At 43.1% G+C, this 18419-nt stretch overlaps 1 protein-coding gene across 1 annotated transcript in view; it reads left to right on the plus strand.

The window, feature by feature from the left end:
* The first annotated feature begins 287 nt into the window (after positions 1-287).
* dnah6 (dynein, axonemal, heavy chain 6) overlaps positions 288-18419 on the plus strand; it is a 39224-nt gene continuing 21092 nt past the window's right edge. Inside the window, exons 1-44 of the mRNA XM_046842523.1 lie at positions 288-418; positions 773-1050; positions 1164-1328; positions 1425-1675; positions 1761-2028; positions 2160-2294; positions 2463-2568; positions 2726-2840; positions 3851-4013; positions 4198-4308; positions 4439-4549; positions 4990-5079; positions 5187-5307; positions 5401-5552; positions 5821-5973; positions 6071-6322; positions 6420-6548; positions 6685-6798; positions 7212-7355; positions 7474-7629; positions 7773-7823; positions 7908-8000; positions 8130-8249; positions 8355-8535; positions 8649-8745; positions 8837-9038; positions 9155-9319; positions 9473-9583; positions 9783-9908; positions 10174-10329; positions 10543-10704; positions 11083-11220; positions 11427-11594; positions 11706-11854; positions 12635-12742; positions 13141-13702; positions 13796-13918; positions 14083-14265; positions 14378-14521; positions 15200-15288; positions 16292-16424; positions 16615-16762; positions 16933-17090; positions 17393-17524. Of these exons, the coding sequence (XP_046698479.1) occupies positions 400-418; positions 773-1050; positions 1164-1328; positions 1425-1675; positions 1761-2028; positions 2160-2294; positions 2463-2568; positions 2726-2840; positions 3851-4013; positions 4198-4308; positions 4439-4549; positions 4990-5079; positions 5187-5307; positions 5401-5552; positions 5821-5973; positions 6071-6322; positions 6420-6548; positions 6685-6798; positions 7212-7355; positions 7474-7629; positions 7773-7823; positions 7908-8000; positions 8130-8249; positions 8355-8535; positions 8649-8745; positions 8837-9038; positions 9155-9319; positions 9473-9583; positions 9783-9908; positions 10174-10329; positions 10543-10704; positions 11083-11220; positions 11427-11594; positions 11706-11854; positions 12635-12742; positions 13141-13702; positions 13796-13918; positions 14083-14265; positions 14378-14521; positions 15200-15288; positions 16292-16424; positions 16615-16762; positions 16933-17090; positions 17393-17524 (6732 nt within the window). The 5' untranslated portion in view covers positions 288-399. The remainder of the gene's footprint in view (positions 419-772; positions 1051-1163; positions 1329-1424; positions 1676-1760; positions 2029-2159; positions 2295-2462; positions 2569-2725; positions 2841-3850; positions 4014-4197; positions 4309-4438; positions 4550-4989; positions 5080-5186; positions 5308-5400; positions 5553-5820; positions 5974-6070; positions 6323-6419; positions 6549-6684; positions 6799-7211; positions 7356-7473; positions 7630-7772; positions 7824-7907; positions 8001-8129; positions 8250-8354; positions 8536-8648; positions 8746-8836; positions 9039-9154; positions 9320-9472; positions 9584-9782; positions 9909-10173; positions 10330-10542; positions 10705-11082; positions 11221-11426; positions 11595-11705; positions 11855-12634; positions 12743-13140; positions 13703-13795; positions 13919-14082; positions 14266-14377; positions 14522-15199; positions 15289-16291; positions 16425-16614; positions 16763-16932; positions 17091-17392; positions 17525-18419) is intronic.

Genomic DNA, 18419 nt, shown 5'->3' on the forward strand with positions numbered 1-18419 from the left:
CATGTACATCCACATGTTTGTTTGTTTGTTTGTTTTAATCCCTGAATCTCAAGATTCATTAAATCAATCACCATCAGTTCAACTCCTAATACACAGCGCTGCTGAGGCCGCTGTCCAAACCGCGTCATAGTAAACACAAGGGCACTTACACGGCCATTCTGCTGCTCCCTTCGTAGTGCACTAGGGTAGGTTTTGACCACGTGATTCGGCACACGCGCAAGTATATGTTGCCTAGCAACCTAAAACAAATCAGAGCGCTGAAAGTGGCGTTCAGTGGACGCGTCTAACTTTATTTTTTTTACACTAATTCATAGTTTTTTTCACTTGGAATTCCTATTTCAGGTGTAAATGTATGTTGGAACAGAAATATAACGTCATTTTACTTATTTAACCGCTCGCATGTTTCCAACTGAGAAAGGTAAATCGATTTTTATGCTAATTCCATGATCTAGATGATTAGCTCATTATTTCTGGTTAATTAGGAACAATAAATACGTGTTTATATTTTATTTATAATAAATAGATAGATAGATAGATAGATAGATAGATAGATAGATAGATAGATAGATAGATAGATAGATAGATAGATAGATAATATAATGAATAAATGCCATATAACTGTAATCAAAATATTGTTCATATTTATTTATTAACCCATGTACATCTGCATTTATATAAATTTTTTTCATGCCCCTGAAGATTTGAGCTCATTCTTGGGATGGACTCGTTCCTGTTTAGATCATTGTCACTCCCTTGTGCTTTCATTTTTTAGGAATTAAAAGGAAACTGGAAGGAGAAAGTGAAGACCGAGGGGCCACGATGTTCTCACCCCACCCGTGTGCACCTTCCCGAGAGGATGGGGCAAGTCAGATACCCCGAGTCCAAGCCCCGTTGTCACCGCTGACCCGCACGCCAGTGGATGCAGAGCTGCTGAGATCACGTCTCGTATCGACATCACTCAGTGTCCCTCAGCGTCATCCTGACACCCTGATGTTCACACCTCACACCTTCACGCAGAAGAAACAGCAAAGTGCAGACAAATGTTTGTTGGTGAGACAAAAAAACTTTTAATTTGTGCTTTCATTCATTCCGGACACTGGAAACTGGATATATGTGAGTGTGTGTGTGTGTGTGTGTGTGTGTGTGTGTGTGTGTTTGTCCAGCCGGCGCTGAAGCAGCACCAGAAGCCAATCGTCCCAGAGAGCGCTGATAGGAAACACAGTGGGAGGTTGACCCATGCTGGACAGAAGCGTCCTGCAGAAACGTCAGACACCAGCTCCTCGTCTTTACACCTCCCTCGTATTTCAGATCATCTCAAAGAAAGACAGGTCTCTTTATTCTTCTTCTGATCAGCAGGCCAGTGTGAGTCTTTTACATCGGCTTGAACACATTGTTCTAAAGAGTGATTCATCTTGTTTCTCTAGGTCTCTCAGCGCTCCGCTTCTTCAGCCAAAAAGCTGAGGAACTCCTTGAAGAACCTCACTGAAGCTGTAGGAGCCGTTAGCCACACCCCGTCTCCGCCCGTCTCCACCCTGCTGTACTTCAGCTCCGTAGAAGAAGTGATCAGCGCCGGGATCCGTTCTCCCTCCGAGATCGCTCAGATCATCCAGAACAACCCTCACCTCGGATTCTTCTACATGATGCCGAGGGCTTCGAAATCAGCCTACGACCTGGAGTGAGATTCATCTCTCATCATCAATCTGATGGTTTCTGTAGCTCTGAATTAAACCGACCTGAGATTTTTTTTTTTCTCCTCACAGGATCGTCACATATGCAAACGTTCAGATGTTGGACTATTACACCATCAGCGCGCAAGGCGTGACACATTACGGTCGTGACGGCACGGACTTCACGCCGCTGGATTGCTGGGTGCGGGAGTACCTTTACCACCAGCGGCTCCTGCGCATCCCGACCTTCGGCCACTTCCGCAAGAGAAAAGCCTTCCGCTTGTGGCGCGCCAACGTGCGCCACAAGACCATCAGCACGTGCAAAGAAGTCCTGCAACAGAGCATGTTCATCATGAACGAGGTGCGTGTCTGTTCCACGTTTCACGTGTTCACGTGACAGTTTGTACAATGATAAAGCTTCAGTGAGGCTACAGGCGAACTACAGGCGAACTAAAACATTAAACAGTTTCCCCGTGTCGGTGTGTGTTGCAGTCTCTGAGACCAGCGCTGATCAGCATCAGGGAGCTGTGTGATCACGTCTCCGACGTGAACCTGTGCGTAATCGAGAAGCAGCGGTCGTACACGCTCGAGGAGTTCCTGTCTGCTCAGTACGCTCAAGTCAGCGAGGTGAGAAATAGCACACACACACACACACACACACACACACACACATACACACACACACACAGCAAATACACTTCTGGACAGAACCCGATTGTCCAATCATGTGTAAAAAATCTTCGTTTCAAATGATTGATTGATAATAAGATTAATTTGAACCAAATCTTTCTGTAGGTATCTGCACGCCTGGGCACATTTCGAGAGCTGGTGAAGGAGGTGGCATTAACGGCGTGTCACACGGCTCTGCTGGAGGCCGGGTACATACCTGACTATGGCAAAGGTACAGAACAGTACACGCACGTATTAACACACTGACTGGACATTGTCTGGGACCGATCAAAATACATCATGGGTAAATTCTGTGTTTGTGTGTGTGTGTGTGTGTGTGTGTGTGTGTGTGTGTGTGTGTGTGTGTGTGTGTGTGTGTTTCTCATCAGATGGAGATGGAAGTAAACCATGTGCTGATTTGGAGCAGTTGTATGAAGAGATTCCGGACACAATGAGCTACAGTCAACAACACACAAAGAAAACTCACTGCAGTCGCCTCACTTGGTTAATATGTTTTACACACACACACACACACACACACACACACACACACACACACACACACACACACACACACACACACACACACACACACACACACACACACACACACACACACACACACTCTCTCTCTCTCTCTTTGGCTACTCACTCTGTACAGGAAATGTACTGGAAATACAGTTTGTAGTACGTTGTAAAACTCTGATTTTGTATTGCGCGGAATCGCTGCCACTTGCTGCCATTTTCACGACAGTGTGGCGTTATGGATTCTTTAGCGTTCGCTTCAAGAATTTATCTCAAAAGGAGAAAATCTTGACAGTTCCACATATCCAGGGAGTGAATGAATAAAAGATGGAAGGAATGAAAACATTTGTTAAAGTCTGCTGAAATCAGTAGAACAGTTAAGTAGATCATATCGTTAGAAAATGTTATATTAAATGTCATAAACACACACACACACACACACACACACACACACACACACACACACACACACACACACACACACACACTGTATTACCCAAATGGGGTATTGCATTTGTTTGATTTATTCTAATTTATTTGTATATATTGTATTTTAATAAAATATTATTTTATATATTATATAAACCAAGCAGGCATTGTAGGTACAATTGTTTTAAAAATGTAAACTGTTCACAAATGTAAATAAAAATAAACTATAGTTAAAAAAAACGTCCAGCAGTTTTATGGTTTGCATTTCCTCCCCCTAATTGTAGCAAAATTGTAACTAATAACCGAACCGTTAATTTATCTATCTATCTATCTATCTATCTATCTATCTATCTATCTATCTATCTATCTATCTATCTATCTATCTATCTATCTATCTATCTATCTGTCTGTCTGTCTGTCTGTCTGTCTGTCTGTCTGTCTGTCTGTCTGCACACACACACACACACACACACACACACACACACACGCACATATTGTGTGATATGATTGGTTGCTAAGCACGACTTTGTGTGTGTGTGTGTGTGTGTGTGTGTGTGCAGTTTCATCCGCCTGGCTGATTTTTTGATAATGAGCACCCTGCACACGGTGGCCTTTAACTCCATCAACAAGCTTCTGAACGCACTCCAGGAGTACCACATCCCATCACACACTCTCATACAGAGCTGGGCCAGTGCAGAGGCTGAACATGACACAGAAGACCTGGTGAGTGTGTGTGTGTGTGTGTGTGTGTGTGTGTGTGTGTGTGTGTGTGTGTTTATTAGTTCGTCCATAAGTATATGCCAAGTTTGTGCTTGAATATACTGTATATGTGCTGCATGAGCTTCCGTGTGTGTGTGTGTGTGTGTGTGTGTGTGTATATGTGTGTATCTGTGTGTGTGTGTTACAGGACAGCATGTCGATACAGAACGCAGACGATTTAGCGTTGCCTATGTTTATCACAGAGTTGATGCTGGACATTCACGGGCTGTCCTTCCAACCGTCCATCAAAGACTTTCAGGTGTGTGGGAACTAAAACCTGCCATCTTCATATATCCAATCATACATGTACCAGACTCTCTAATGATACTCAGAATGCAGGTTTGGGAGATGAGTGTGTTGATGTTTGCGTGTTTGTGTGTATCCGTCAGGAGAGCGTAGCAGAGATAATTTCCCGTTTCCATGAGACGGTGCTGTTTTTGAAGCCTCTTGTGCTGGACTCCGACTTTGACTCTTTCACACGACCCATTATTAACAACAAGGTACAAAACGTACAAAACTACAGATGCACAACACAAACTGTTAAGAACAGGTTTACAGACTCCTGGGAATTTTCAAGATTGGAAACATTCCATGAGAATTAATAGGAATTAAAAGGAATTAACTGGGATAAACTGGGAATTTACAAAATTGCAGGTGAGCCTATAACAGGGAACTCTAATATAGTTTGGGGAACAAATGGTGCAGGATCATCTTTTATAAAACAACCAGATTGAATGCAATTTCATTTGAGTTTCTACCCAAATAAATTTCTACCCAAGTAAATTCCCATAAATTGCTATAAATTCCATGGTAAGTTTCCAACTTGAAATATGTTTGCATATCTATAGTTAAGAAACATAATACGCAAGTTTCTCAAGGTTTTGATATTTTTTTTATTGTGTGTGTGTGTGTGTGTGTGTGTGTGTGTGTGTGTGTGTAGATCGAGGAGAAGACCTGTGGTGATGGTCCAGATTTAGAGGGTACTCTGGAAAATGATCAGCACCTGCAGAACCTCATACGCAACATCAAGGTTCGCATTGTGTTCTACCCAAACAACGGTTTAGTGTTAACGCAAAGTTACACGTGCCCAAGCATTTCTAATGTTTGGTGAAAACGTTTTGTGTTTCCTACTCCCAGAATTCCATTCAGCGTGCGTTCGAGGCTGCAGATGTGTTCGCTGACACTTTCAAGCCTTTCCATCTCTTCTATACGGAGAACGAAAGCCTGGATCTGGACGCTCTTAAAGAACAGGAGCACGGTAGAGTTTTAGGGGACATTGCATACTGTTACAGAACAGTAAAGATTGTAGTTTACATTCTAATGTGTGTGTACATGTGTGTGTGTGACATAGCTGTAGCATTTTTCGATGAAAGCCTGAAGAGGTATCATCACCAGCATAAACAAGCACTGGCCATTAAACCGAAGAGACACCTGGGACTCTTGCTGGTGGACACAATGCAACTGAAAGACAAGCTAACGCCGTCTCCACTGCGCTGCCTAGAGGTCTTTCTCACACATACACGAACATTGTTTAGGTCACTAATAGTAATGGTGATAGATTGAAACCTGACTGGTTTTGCTTCATCCCACTCCTTTTCGGACATTTTATAATGTAAAATCTTATGAAGGTGGGATTTTTGTTGTTGTTTTCGTAACACATTTGTTGTGTTTTGTTTAGTTTTATATTGTGATTTAGTCGAAAATAAAGAAAATGAAAACGCTATCATAACCATGCGGCAGTTCTCAAGATGGCTAAATAAACCCCCTACAGGTTATTAACTGCATGCTGCCACTGTTGGCTAAGAGAAAAATGGATGCGGTTATTGGTGAGATACAAGACGCCTGCTATAAACTGGGGCTCGTCCCAACAACTACCATCGAGTATGTCAACTCCCTCAGCTTCCTTGAGGACATCCAAGTGCGGGTAAGTGTTACGACAAGCCTTGCTAGTTATTTCTGGTTCCATTTATTCGTTCCTTTGTTTTTCTCACTTTCTTTTCTGCTCTCTCACCGCGTCTCAGATTGAATCCTTGGACGAGGAGGCCGAGACAGTGTCTCAGATGTACAAGCTGATTCAAAGCTTCTCCATTCCCACTCCACCGGAAGACCTTGCTGTTTTCGGGACACTTCAACCTTCCAGGATGTCTTTAAATAACACCATGGACAAGGCGGTGGGAGAGAGAGACGCCAATGTGTCCAAGTTTTGCCAGAACCTGCACCAAGACATCAAGGAACTCAACAGCGAGGTGACGAGGATCAAACAACAGGCGGAGGTAAGACAGTCGATCTACACACCGCTGTGGGTTTGATCACCTCTTCATAGACGGAACAGCGTTGATCATTTTGTCTCCTTTTGCTTTGGATTTTCAGAACAGGATGATTTTGGATATCGAAGCAAACCGGAATGAGGTTCGTACGCTGCTGGGAGAAATCCAGGAATCTACAGATCAGCTGCAACAGCAAGCCTTCAGCTACAAATCCTACCAGAAGAAATTTAAGGTCTGAAGACGTTTGGATGCACTTCAGTATAGCAGTGTTACTAATTTCTGTACATTAACTGGCTCTTTTGGTGTGTGTGTGTGTGTGTGTGTGTGTGTGTGTGTGTGTGTGTGTGTGTGTGCTCGCATGTGGTTAGGTGGAGGTGACTAAGTACGACGCTTTGGAGGAGCTGAGTTCCGACATGAAGCTGAAAATTTTGCTGTGGGATTCATTAGAAGAATGGGACAAGATGCAAAACAGCTGGATGCAGGTAAACACAATCTTTTTAATCCATAATTATCGTTTCTCTTTCTCTTTTTAGGTCCAGGCCTGGGTTAAATCACTTAATCCCAGTTCCTGGATCTAAATTCCTGGGTTTCTGGGATAAAACTCCAGGAATTATCTCCCAGGATCTCAGTTCATGGGTTAAAGTTATTAGGTCTGAGTTCCAAATGTCTAAAACCAGTTCTTGGACTGGTTTTCTGGGATTAATTTCCTAAAGCAAGGTCCTTGATCTTAGATTGTTGATGGACATTCTAAACTTGGTATAAAGTGGGATATGATTTTTGTAGACTGCATTGGTTTATAAATTGCCCTCCACATTTATGTTGCATCCATCTTTTGTTCTCCTTCTCATTATTCTATGGAACATCTGATTATTCGATTCTTACATATTTGTTCCAGAGTAAATTTGACGACCTTGACCCGGAGCTCCTGAGTGCTCAGGTGAACAAGTATAGCAAGTACGTGAACCAGCTGGAGAAAGGGCTTTCACCGAACAGTGTCGTCCCCTACCTCAAAGTTGGTGTGAATACCATGCGGGAAAAGGTGAAACAATAATTATTTTTCTTTGACCGATTTGTTGGTTTGAAGGAGCGACACACACTTTGGTCCAGTGAAAAATGTTTAGTAATCTTCATAATGATCTTAATGGTTGTGTGTGTAGATGCCGGTGATCACTGATTTGCGCAACCCTTGTCTGAAAGAACGCCACTGGAGCATGTTGGAGAGCATCGTGGGGATCAACCTTCTGGAGAAACCACTCACACTTGATGCCCTAAAAGAACTTGACATCTTCAGCCATGCTGAGGAGATCCAGGAGGTCAGAGACACATGGGTGGACAAATGGAAGATAGATATATAAATGAATGGATAAAATATAGAAATGGGAGATGTTTCTGAAGCAAAATTTTGTTCAGATGTTTTTTTATGAGATGGTGTTCATCTTTTATAACCCTGTTTTAGATTTCAGGCCAGGCGTCAGGAGAAGCAGCTCTAGAGACGGTGGTGAAAAAGGTCAGTGGCTATAAGAACATAATTATTTCCATATTTCTTTGTGTCACCTGTTTGAGCAGTTTTATAGACTCACATTGCTACTAGGTGGAGGACTCTTGGAAGTCCACAGAGTTTGTGGTGTTGTTTCATCGTGACTACAAAGACGTGTTTATTCTCGGAGGCACAGATGAGATCCAGGTGAGAAATAAAGCTATAACACATTACGACACAATATGTCATAAACTCACGGTACATTTTGATTCAGTATTTTAGTGTTTTGAATAATCGAGTGCTTGCTGTTGACGTTCTCTGTGTGTGCGCATAAAGGCGTTGTTGGACGACAGCTGCATCAACATGGCCACCGTGGCATCTTCACGTTATGTGGGTCCCATAAAGGCCAAAGTAGACGACTGGCAGCAACAGCTCTCCCTTTTCAACCAGACACTGGTAATCAATCTCAGAGTATATACTGAATCCTATTCATCATCAGTTGTAACTGTGACTGATTTAAATACTAGTCATTATATCTATTTTCTCTCTCTCTGTGTGCAGGATGAGTGGCTGACATGTCAGAGGAACTGGCTTTATTTGGAGAGCATCTTTAGTGCCCCTGATATCCAGAGGCAGCTCCCTGCTGAGGCCAAGATGTTCCTGCAGGTGGACAAATCCTGGAAAGATATCATGAGGAAGGTGAACACCTTTCCCAATGCACTGCGTTCTGCTACACAGCCAGGTCAGACACACCATGTCCGATAATCACATCTGTAATTATCTCTGAACTTGATGTGCTTATGACATCCCATAATACATCTCTGTATCCCATAATATATATCCTTTTCACTTTAGGGCTTTTGGAGACCTTCCAGAACAATAACGCTCTACTGGACCAGATTCAGAAATGTCTGGAGGCCTACCTGGAGTCAAAGAGAGTTGTTTTCCCCAGGTCTGTGAAGCTAGGACAGATGAACACTGTACTCACAAACACAAATACACTTTAATGCAGCTGCTTAAGTTTACACGTGTGTATTTTCCAGGTTCTACTTCCTCTCCAATGACGAGCTGCTGGAGATCTTGGCCCAAACACGCAACCCTCAGGCCGTACAGCCGCACCTTAGGAAGTGCTTCGACGCCATCTCCCGGCTGGAGTTTGCCTTGCAGACATCCGACGTTCCAAACGAGGCAGAAAAAGTGTACACCAACGACATCCTGGCCATGATCTCGCCTGAGGGAGAGAAGGTCAAAATCGGATTAAAGCCTAAAATTAGTATAGAGGGTTTTTCTATTATTAATTTCTCATAAAATATCAAATTTGACCAGGTGCACATGGACTCTGTGTGTATGTGTGTGTGTAGGTGGCTCTAGGAAAAGGCCTTAAGGCTCGTGGGAATGTGGAGGACTGGTTAGGGAAGGTGGAGGAGGCCATGTTCTCCTCGCTCAGACGCCTCAGCAAAGCTGCTATCGCTGACTACCAGGGCAAACCCCGGGTGGAGTGGGTGGTGGCTGGACACCCTTCACAGGTTCGTGTCTGTAACTTCGATAAGGTCTGGTTTAAACCATGATTAAATAACTGTCTGGTTTTGATGATCGAATTGTCACAATATTGATACCTCTTATAATGTTACTGTGAAGGAACAGCATTTTCTTTAACAATGTATGGGTTTTCTGTGAAGGTGGTGCTGACGATCTCACAGCTCATGTGGTGCAGAGACATGAATAACTGCCTGGAAGGAGACCACGACCACTTTGAGGCCCTTCAGCAGTTTGAGCTCACAAACTTTGAGGTGACGTCCTGGATAATTAGTCAATTAAAGCACTCTAATAAGTAACTAAAATGAAACATGTAGAGTCAAGACTGTAACTATAGACTTTTTAGGGAGTTGGAAAGATCAAGTACTAGTGATTATTATGTGTAATTGTAGCTATTTACTGCTACAAGTATTATGCTGGTCCTATAATATGCAGTATAATGTGTGTGTATAGAGGCTGAATGCATTGGCTGCTCTGGTGCGTGGTAACTTACCCAAAATCCATCGAAACATCATCACAGCTCTCATTACCGTGGATGTTCATGCCAGAGACATCGTGACTGAGCTGGTCAAAGAAAAGGTACACACCGCTTCAAGCACACAAAATCACGACTGTGTTCAGATCTGATAAAAAAAGATATAATTTGTTATATACTACAACACCATTGCTATTGATGTTGCCATGTCTTGAATTAACACATTTTAAGTTACACTGGTGTAACTGGTAAATATGGGACTACCTGTATTTTGTGTTCACTTGTATATATGCATTATGCATAATTAAAGCTTATTTCTTACCCAATGAGATCATACATCCTGTGTTTTGTATTATTGTGTTCATGTAGGTGGATTCGAGCAGTAACTTTGAGTGGCAGAGGCAGCTGCGCTACTACTGGGATCTGGATCTGGATAACTGTGTAGCTAAAATGGCTCTGTCTCAATACATCTATGGATACGAGTACCTGGGAGCCTGCCCACGTCTGGTCATCACCCCACTTACGGTAAGACACGTTAACAACAGGTTAAGAAGCCATCAAGCAAACTTTGATACAGTGTGCAGAAGTAAATCTTTATTAAAAAATCTGCGTAAAGCATTATTAGGCTTGTGGAGTAATGTTCAGATATTAGGTTGTAAATTGACTTTCTGGTGGATCTTTCAGGTCAGGAACTCATTTGGAAACTTTATACTGTGTGTTTTTTTTTTTTTTTTTTAGGACCGTTGCTACCTGTGTCTGATGGGGGCGCTACAGCTGGATCTGGGCGGGGCTCCGGCAGGTCCTGCTGGAACTGGAAAAACTGAGACCACTAAAGATCTGGCTAAAGCACTGGCCATCCAGTGTGTGGTCTTTAACTGTTCAGACGGACTTGATTACAAGGTGATGTGATTTATTCCTGGTTCCACTTCCTGTTTCTGCATTTTGACACTTTTTATGAATGAATCAGTCCAAGTGAAGTGCAGCAGTCTGTCACAAGAAGGCAGCAGAGCCCTGTATTACTTGCTTTTCTCCTCAATAGAACCTCGGTCTCGCTTTATTATCACTTTTTATTTGATTTACGTCTTTTAATTTTAGATATAGAATATAGGAAGTTTTAGTCCTGTACTTTAGAGATCCTGTAATGCATGCTTATGAATTAGTTCTTATTATCAGTCTTGAGAAACTGGCCAGTGCCACAGACGCCACTGTTTTCTTTTGATGGACTGTACTGTGTGTGTGTGTGTGTGTGTGTGTGTGTGTGTGTGTGTGTGTGTGTAGATGATGGGAACCTTCTTCAGTGGTCTGGCCCAGTCTGGAGCCTGGTGTTGTTTTGACGAATTCAACCGCATCAACATTGAGGTGCTCTCTGTCATCGCCCAACAGCTCATCACTATCAGAAATGCGAAGGCCGCCAAGGTAACACACACCCACCCACCCACACACACACACACACACACACACACACACACACACACACACACACACACTCAGGCCTTCCGTTCTTTTGTATACTGTATACGTGGAAGAATGACAATAAAGCTTGAGTTGAGTTGAGTGTAGATAAATAGGCTGAATGTTTTGTGTGTGTGTGTGTGTGTGTGTGTGTGTGTGTGTGTGTATAGTTGTCTCGGTTCCAATTTGAAGGGAGAGAAATTAAGCTGGTGATGACATGCGCTGCCTTCATCACGATGAACCCAGGATACGCAGGCAGGACTGAGCTCCCCGACAACCTGAAGGCTCTTTTCAGACCCATCGCCATGATGGTGCCCAACTATGCCCTCATTGCTGAGGTGTGATTGTCCTTCATTACGCTCCAATAACAGCATCACCTGAGTCTTTTACTCCAGTTATAGTATATTCTCTCTCTCTCTCTCTCTCTCTCTCTCTCTCACTCACTGCAGGTGATCTTGTACTCCGAGGGCTTTGAGTCCAGTAAGACTCTGGCGAGGAAAATGACTCAGATGTATAAACTGTGCAGTGAGCAACTTTCCCAGCAGGATCACTACGACTTCGGCATGAGAGCCGTCAAATCCGTTCTCGTCATGGCTGGGTACGTCCCTCGTCCAACAGGCTGAACGTGTAGATTTAATCTCTCGCTGACGTACACGTGAGCAGATCAAAATCCAAACACTGAGCTGTAACAGGACACGTATAAGTGTTACAATATCAGCTCAGAATCTCTATACAAGTGCAACACACACACACACACACACACACACACACACACACACACACACACACACACATACATGCGTGTTACTGGTAATGAAGCGACGTTCTCACGAGACCATTAAAATCCGTCTGTACTTGTAGCAGAGCAACGAGCAGCACACTGTGTGAAGTGCAGCAGCTACTGCAAACCATGATCATAGAAAAAGCTAAAAAAAAAAAAAAATAACCTTCATAATGCTAATGAGAGAACGTGAAAATGACAAGAGGCAGATTTCAGGTCTAGGGAAAGTGATAGCTTTAAAATTGGATTCGGAGAGAGATACGGGATTCACACACTCAAAGAGAGAACACGTGGAAACGGTGTCTGATGCGCCTCGGACGTCGTTCTCACTAAATGAGCTTATTTCCAATAAATGAACACGTGTAGAACTCTGAATAATGAAACGAATTCAGACACGTGGTCAAATGTGAGATCAGAGCTTATTGTACAGATGATGAAGTGAATCTTTAGTCATTTACACATCTGTTGGGTAACAGCTGTGTGTGTATGTGTATGGGAGTAAAACAGTGTGTGTATTAATGTGTCAGAATCATTTCATTACTATGTGTGTGTGTGTGTGTGTGTGTGTGTGTGTGTGTGTGTGTGTGTGTGTGTCAGGTCTCTGAAACGAGAGAACCCACACCTGAGTGAGGACGTGGTGTTGATTCGAGCTCTCCGAGACTCCAACCTGCCCAAATTCCTTAAAGACGATGCAGAGCTTTTTGGGTAAGAAACATTCGGTCCATGAAGATTTCTTAAATAGAAAGCGGTTATTCAGTGTAACAACATTTTCAGTGAATCTTCAGTATTGAAATCATTAATATGAGGATCACTGGATTCAGGCATTAGGAGGAAATTCGAAGGGAAAATCTACAAAACTACAAAAATGCAATTCTTTTGCAAAGGCTTTTTTTTAAATACTAAAACGCATTTTTTCCACAAAAAAAAAATCAGGATCCAGACACAAACTGTAAATCGCTAAATTACATAAAAAAGATTTTATTCCCGAATGCATCCTATAATTTGGGATATTACAGTGTTAATCTTAAAAATATATACTTTATTTCTATCTATCTTAATTTATATATATATCTAAGTCGATGTAATTCATTGTGTTGGTACAGTGGTATTCTGTCGGACCTCTTTCCTGGTGTCAGCATCCCCGAGCACAACTACGGCTCTCTCCAGTTGAGTATCGAGGCAGCTCTATGTGCTCGCTCCCTGCAGCCCGTCCCCAGCATGACTGCCAAAGTGATCCAGCTATACGAGACCATGCTGGTGCGCCACGGCGTCATGCTGGTGGGTCCTACAGGGGGCGGTAAGAGCACGGTGTACCGCGCCCTCGCCGACGCCCTGCTTGCCCTCTATGAGGCCGAGGGCTGTGAAGTAAACCCCTTCTACCAGCCCGTCAAGACCTACATTCTCAACCCTAAATCCGTGAGCATGGGTGAGCTGTACGGTGAAGTGAACCCTCTCACGTTAGAGTGGAGGGACGGTTTGATGGCGCTGTGCGTTCGCGCCGCTTCCAGCGACCCCAGCGACATTCACAAGTGGGTGGTGAGCGATGGACCCGTGGACGCACTGTGGATTGAGAACATGAACACCGTGTTGGATGACAACAAAATGTTGTGTCTGGCGAACAGCGAAAGGATCAAACTCACCCCATCTATACACATGGTGTTCGAGGTAAGCTGCAGAAACAGGATACAAGTCCTTTATGATGTTTTATGTGTCAGTCTGCATGCTGTTCGTTTGTCTACCTGTCTAATCCTCTCTCAGGTTCAAGATTTAGCCGTCGCCTCTCCAGCCACGGTCAGTCGCTGTGGGATGGTCTACATCGACCCAGAGGAGCTGAAATGGATGCCATATGTGCAGACGTGGCTCACAGGCCTCTCAGACAAGGTTCAACCAATCAAGCACTTCACATCAACAACATATCATTTCTAACTTTTAGTCTTTTCAGCTTGTCTACAGGATTTTGTGGAACATTGAGAAGAACCATGTGGAATTTAACAGTTTTGCTTAATGATCACTAATCACATTTTTAACGGATTTCATCATATTAGGTGGCTGAGCCTGTGCGTGAATATCTAATTGAGCTCTTCGGGCGCTATGTGGAGAAGGGTCTCCAGTTTGTGACGAAGCACTGCATACAGGCCATGGCTCAGGTGGACATCAGCAAAGTCACCACCCTCTGCTGCCTCCTCGAGGCACTGCTGTTTAGCAACGACTCACCCAGCCTTAAAATGGTACAGTCCATCTCAGATTCCGAAATGTCTCTTGCAAGTTCAGTAACTCGTGTGAGTTCTTCATTACAATGAAGGTGATATTGAAGTTAAAGGTTTGTGTGTATGTGCTCAGGACTCTGCTCGACTGAACATCCTGCTCTGCCAGACGTTCCTATTCTGCTACGTCTGGGCCATTGGTGGGAATCTGACAGACGGCTGCTGGGACGCCTTCGACAGCTTCGTCAGGCAGCAGTTCGAGGACAACACCGATGCCAAGGTTCCCGCTGCTTCACTTCATTACTAAAATGATTTTTCTGTTCACACTGTTGAGTGATTCTGGTTCCTACAGAACTCATCCTGCTACAAAAAACTCCACGTTCTACTTCCTGTGTCTGAGCTGCTTATTCATTTCCTAATACTATTTATACTGTTCCACTTCTTCATTTTCATATTTCACCTCTTATTGATGCACAGCAGCAGCTTTTATGAGTCGATACGATTCGGTTTATGACGCCGATCGTCTTCTAAAAGTCTCTCGCCAAAGTCCCTCTCATCTCTTTCTCTCAGTAAAACTGCCCCTTTTTAATATTAGAGGTGAAAATCCACCCTGTGAGGGTGATCTTTATTTCACAAGGGCTGAAAAGCAGTTCAGAGAGAGTGGGACGGACGGAGACGAGAGTACGAGGCGATGCTGAATACGGAATCATTTAACTTGTTTATTATTTATGGAATTATTTACACCTGTTTTATTAGCACACACTGGAGTCAATATTGCATTCAGAAAAAAAAAAAAAAATGTATTGAAGCTCAAAAACACAAAAATACCTACAAAGTCTATTATAAATAATCTACTTAAGGACCAGATGCTTCATTCGTTTTAATGATCTACTTTACTTTTCTCCTTGATGCAAATAGTAGTGTTGAATCTTTCTTTTTCTCTCTCTCTCTCTCTCAGTTTCCGAGTGCAGGGGACATATGGAGTGTGTATATAGATTTGGAGAGTAAGCGTCTGGAGCCATGGGAAAGGATCATTCCTCACTTCAGGTGAAATATATAATGTATAAGAGGAAAAAAAACACTGTGCCACACATATTATATATCCTTTTATTATACATCTTCTATACAGTATTTTTTATATATATATATATATATATATATATATATATATATATATATATATATATACATATATATATATATATATATATATTCAGGGTTGTCAAAATGTACGCATTTCTTAACACGTTAACGCAAATTCATTTTATTTACGCAGTTCTGTTTGACCAATTAAAACCTTCAACACGACACACGTTTACTTCACTCAGATTAAAAAAAATAAATAAACAAAAATAATTTTTAGTCACTAAACATTTGTTTTACTGATGCGGCAAGTCTCAAATCGAGCACCAAAATCTGCGGACAAATCCGGCAATTAAAACCGTCCGTGTGGAAACATGGACGCAAAAGTTCCGTTTGCCGTCTTTATGATTAACGTTATTTAAAACACCATAATTACTTCAAAACATTCACAAGAATATTTTATGTTCATGCTCTATGTTGAGTCTGGTTTCACTTATATATAATAATATTCATTTATAGTACATTTAGAACGGATACGGACAAGTTACATGATCAAGAGATACTGCGGTTGAGCTAAACAATGTTCAGACGGTTATTACGGCATCTATTAAATAATAATAAAAGGCAAATCAGTTTGAAACGTTTATCAGACCATGTATTCTGCCATAACGATCCCAAAAAGTTCTAGACAGCGCAGCACAGAAGGCTTAGGTAGTGCTGCTGAGAAGATCCAAGATAAAAGAAAAGCAAAAGAACCCAAAGTTCCCACCAGAACACAGTTCGTAGAAACGTTTGATGTCGCGTCTCGTCTCCGGCCTTTAAACCTGTAATTTTATTCCTCACGTTAACGTGCGAAATAAGTTGCGAATAATCACGAGTTCGCTCATGACATCATTAAAAAAACATTTTGTGTGTATATTATACCGTTTATTTTATATATATATCCTTTTATACAATTTTTTTGTAGGTATAATAACGAGATTCCTTTCTTTGAGATGCTGGTGCCCACTATGGACACGGTGCGCTATGGATACCTGATGGAAAAACTGCTCTCCGTGCAACACTCTGTGCTTTTTACCGGCATTACTGGAGTAGGAAAGGTATGGTGTGTGTGTGTGTGTGTGTGTGTGTGTGTGTGTGTGTGTGTGTGTGTGTGTGTCTCTCTGAGGTAGTAAACTAGTGAAACAGACATGACAGGGTTTACAGAACAATATATATGTATACTGGTGACCTATATGTATGTTGAATGATATTTGTGTGTGTGTGTGTGTGTGTGTGTGTGTGTATCAGTCTGTGGTGGCTCGTGGCTTGTTAAACAGCATACAAGAGCGGGCAGGGTACATCCCTGTCTACATCAACTTCTCCGCCCAGACATCCTCGGCTCGGACGCAGGAGATCATCGAGTCCAAACTGGAGAAGAAGAGGAAGAATACACTAGGTATGCGCACACACACACACACACACACACACACACACACACACAGTCTGTAAAGTATACATGAAATGTGATGAAATATCCACTAAACTCTCAAATTTCCCTCTGTTTCTGTAAAAGCAGGGGAGCTTTTATTGAGGCTAAAACATAAATTGTACGTGTGTGTGTTTTAGGGGCCCCTGCTAATAAGCGAATCGTGGTGTTCGTTGATGATTTAAACATGCCCAAGTTGGACAGTTACGGCTCGCAGCCCCCGATTGAGTTGCTGCGTCAGTTTCTAGACTTTCAGGGCTTCTACGACCGTGAGAAGTTCTTCTGGAAGGAGATTCAGGTAGATTCATACACACACATACACAAGAGCAGGACAAAGAGAAAACGAGTAAATTCACAAACTAGGCTGCAGAAATAAAAAAGTGCAGTAATGGAGTTAAAATCTGTGCATCTTTTTTTCTATTATCCCTTCATCTTCTCCTCCTCATCCTCTCTACTCGTCTCTTCATCGCCTCCTCCTCATTATCTTCCCAACTTATTCCGCCATCTTTACTTATTCCTTCATTCCCTCTTCTTCCTCCTCATCTTCTCTACTCGTCACTTTATATACATATTATGTAATGTATTTATTTTATCTTGTAGGATATGACTATAGCGGCAGCATGTGCGCCCCCTGGTGGAGGTCGTAACCCCGTGACCCCTCGTTTCATTCGGCATTTCAGCATGTTCTGCCTCCCGACTCCATCTGAGCAGAGCCTCAAGCAGATTTTTAAGGTACATCATCAAGACAATCAGAAATGTTGTTCCCCCCCAAACCCACACACACACACCGATGCTCAGTTCTGACAGCTATAACAGTTATAACAGTAACGCAACAACAAACACAGCATCGGGACGCTGCGCTCATTGTGGTCGGAGATTTCAACAGTGCCAACCTCAAGCGCGCACTCCCGAACTTTTATCAGCACATCACCTGCCCCACCAGGGGCGAAAGAACACTGGATCACTGCTACACAACATGTAAGAACAGCTACAAGGCACAATCACGTCCACCGTTTGGGAAATCGGACCATGCTGCCATCTTCCTCATGCCTGTTTACAAACAAAGGCTGAAACAGGAAGCTCCGGTTCAGAGGGAGGTCGCGCGCTGGACTGACCAATCGGTGGCCGCTCTGCAGGACGCTTTGGATGACGCAGACTGGGACATGTTTCGGCGCAGCTCTGATGACGTCAACATGTTTACGGAAGCGGTTGTGGGATTCATCGGGAAACTAACGGATGATACGGTGCAAAAAACCACTATCAGAACGTTTCCCAACCAGAAGCCGTGGGTGGATAAAACCATCCGCGACGCTCTGAGATCCCGCTCCGCTGCCTACAACACGGGGCTCGCCACCGGGGACATGGAGGAGTACAAGGCTGCATCCTACAGTGTTCGCAGAGCGGTGAAGGATGCAAAACGGCGCTACGGGAGGAAACTGGAGTCACAGTTCCAACAAGGTGGCTCCAGGAGCCTGTGGCAGGGACTAAGGACAATAACGGACTATAAAACACCATCTTCCAGAATGGTGAATGCGGACGCTTCTCTGGCAGACGAGCTAAACACCTTTTACGCTCGTTTCGAGGCTGCAGCTAACCACGCTAGCGGCGCTAGTGGCACAACCAGCAT

This window comes from Silurus meridionalis, chromosome 28, assembly GCF_014805685.1.
Source record: "Silurus meridionalis isolate SWU-2019-XX chromosome 28, ASM1480568v1, whole genome shotgun sequence".
NCBI classification, from domain to species: Eukaryota; Metazoa; Chordata; class Actinopteri; order Siluriformes; family Siluridae; genus Silurus; species Silurus meridionalis.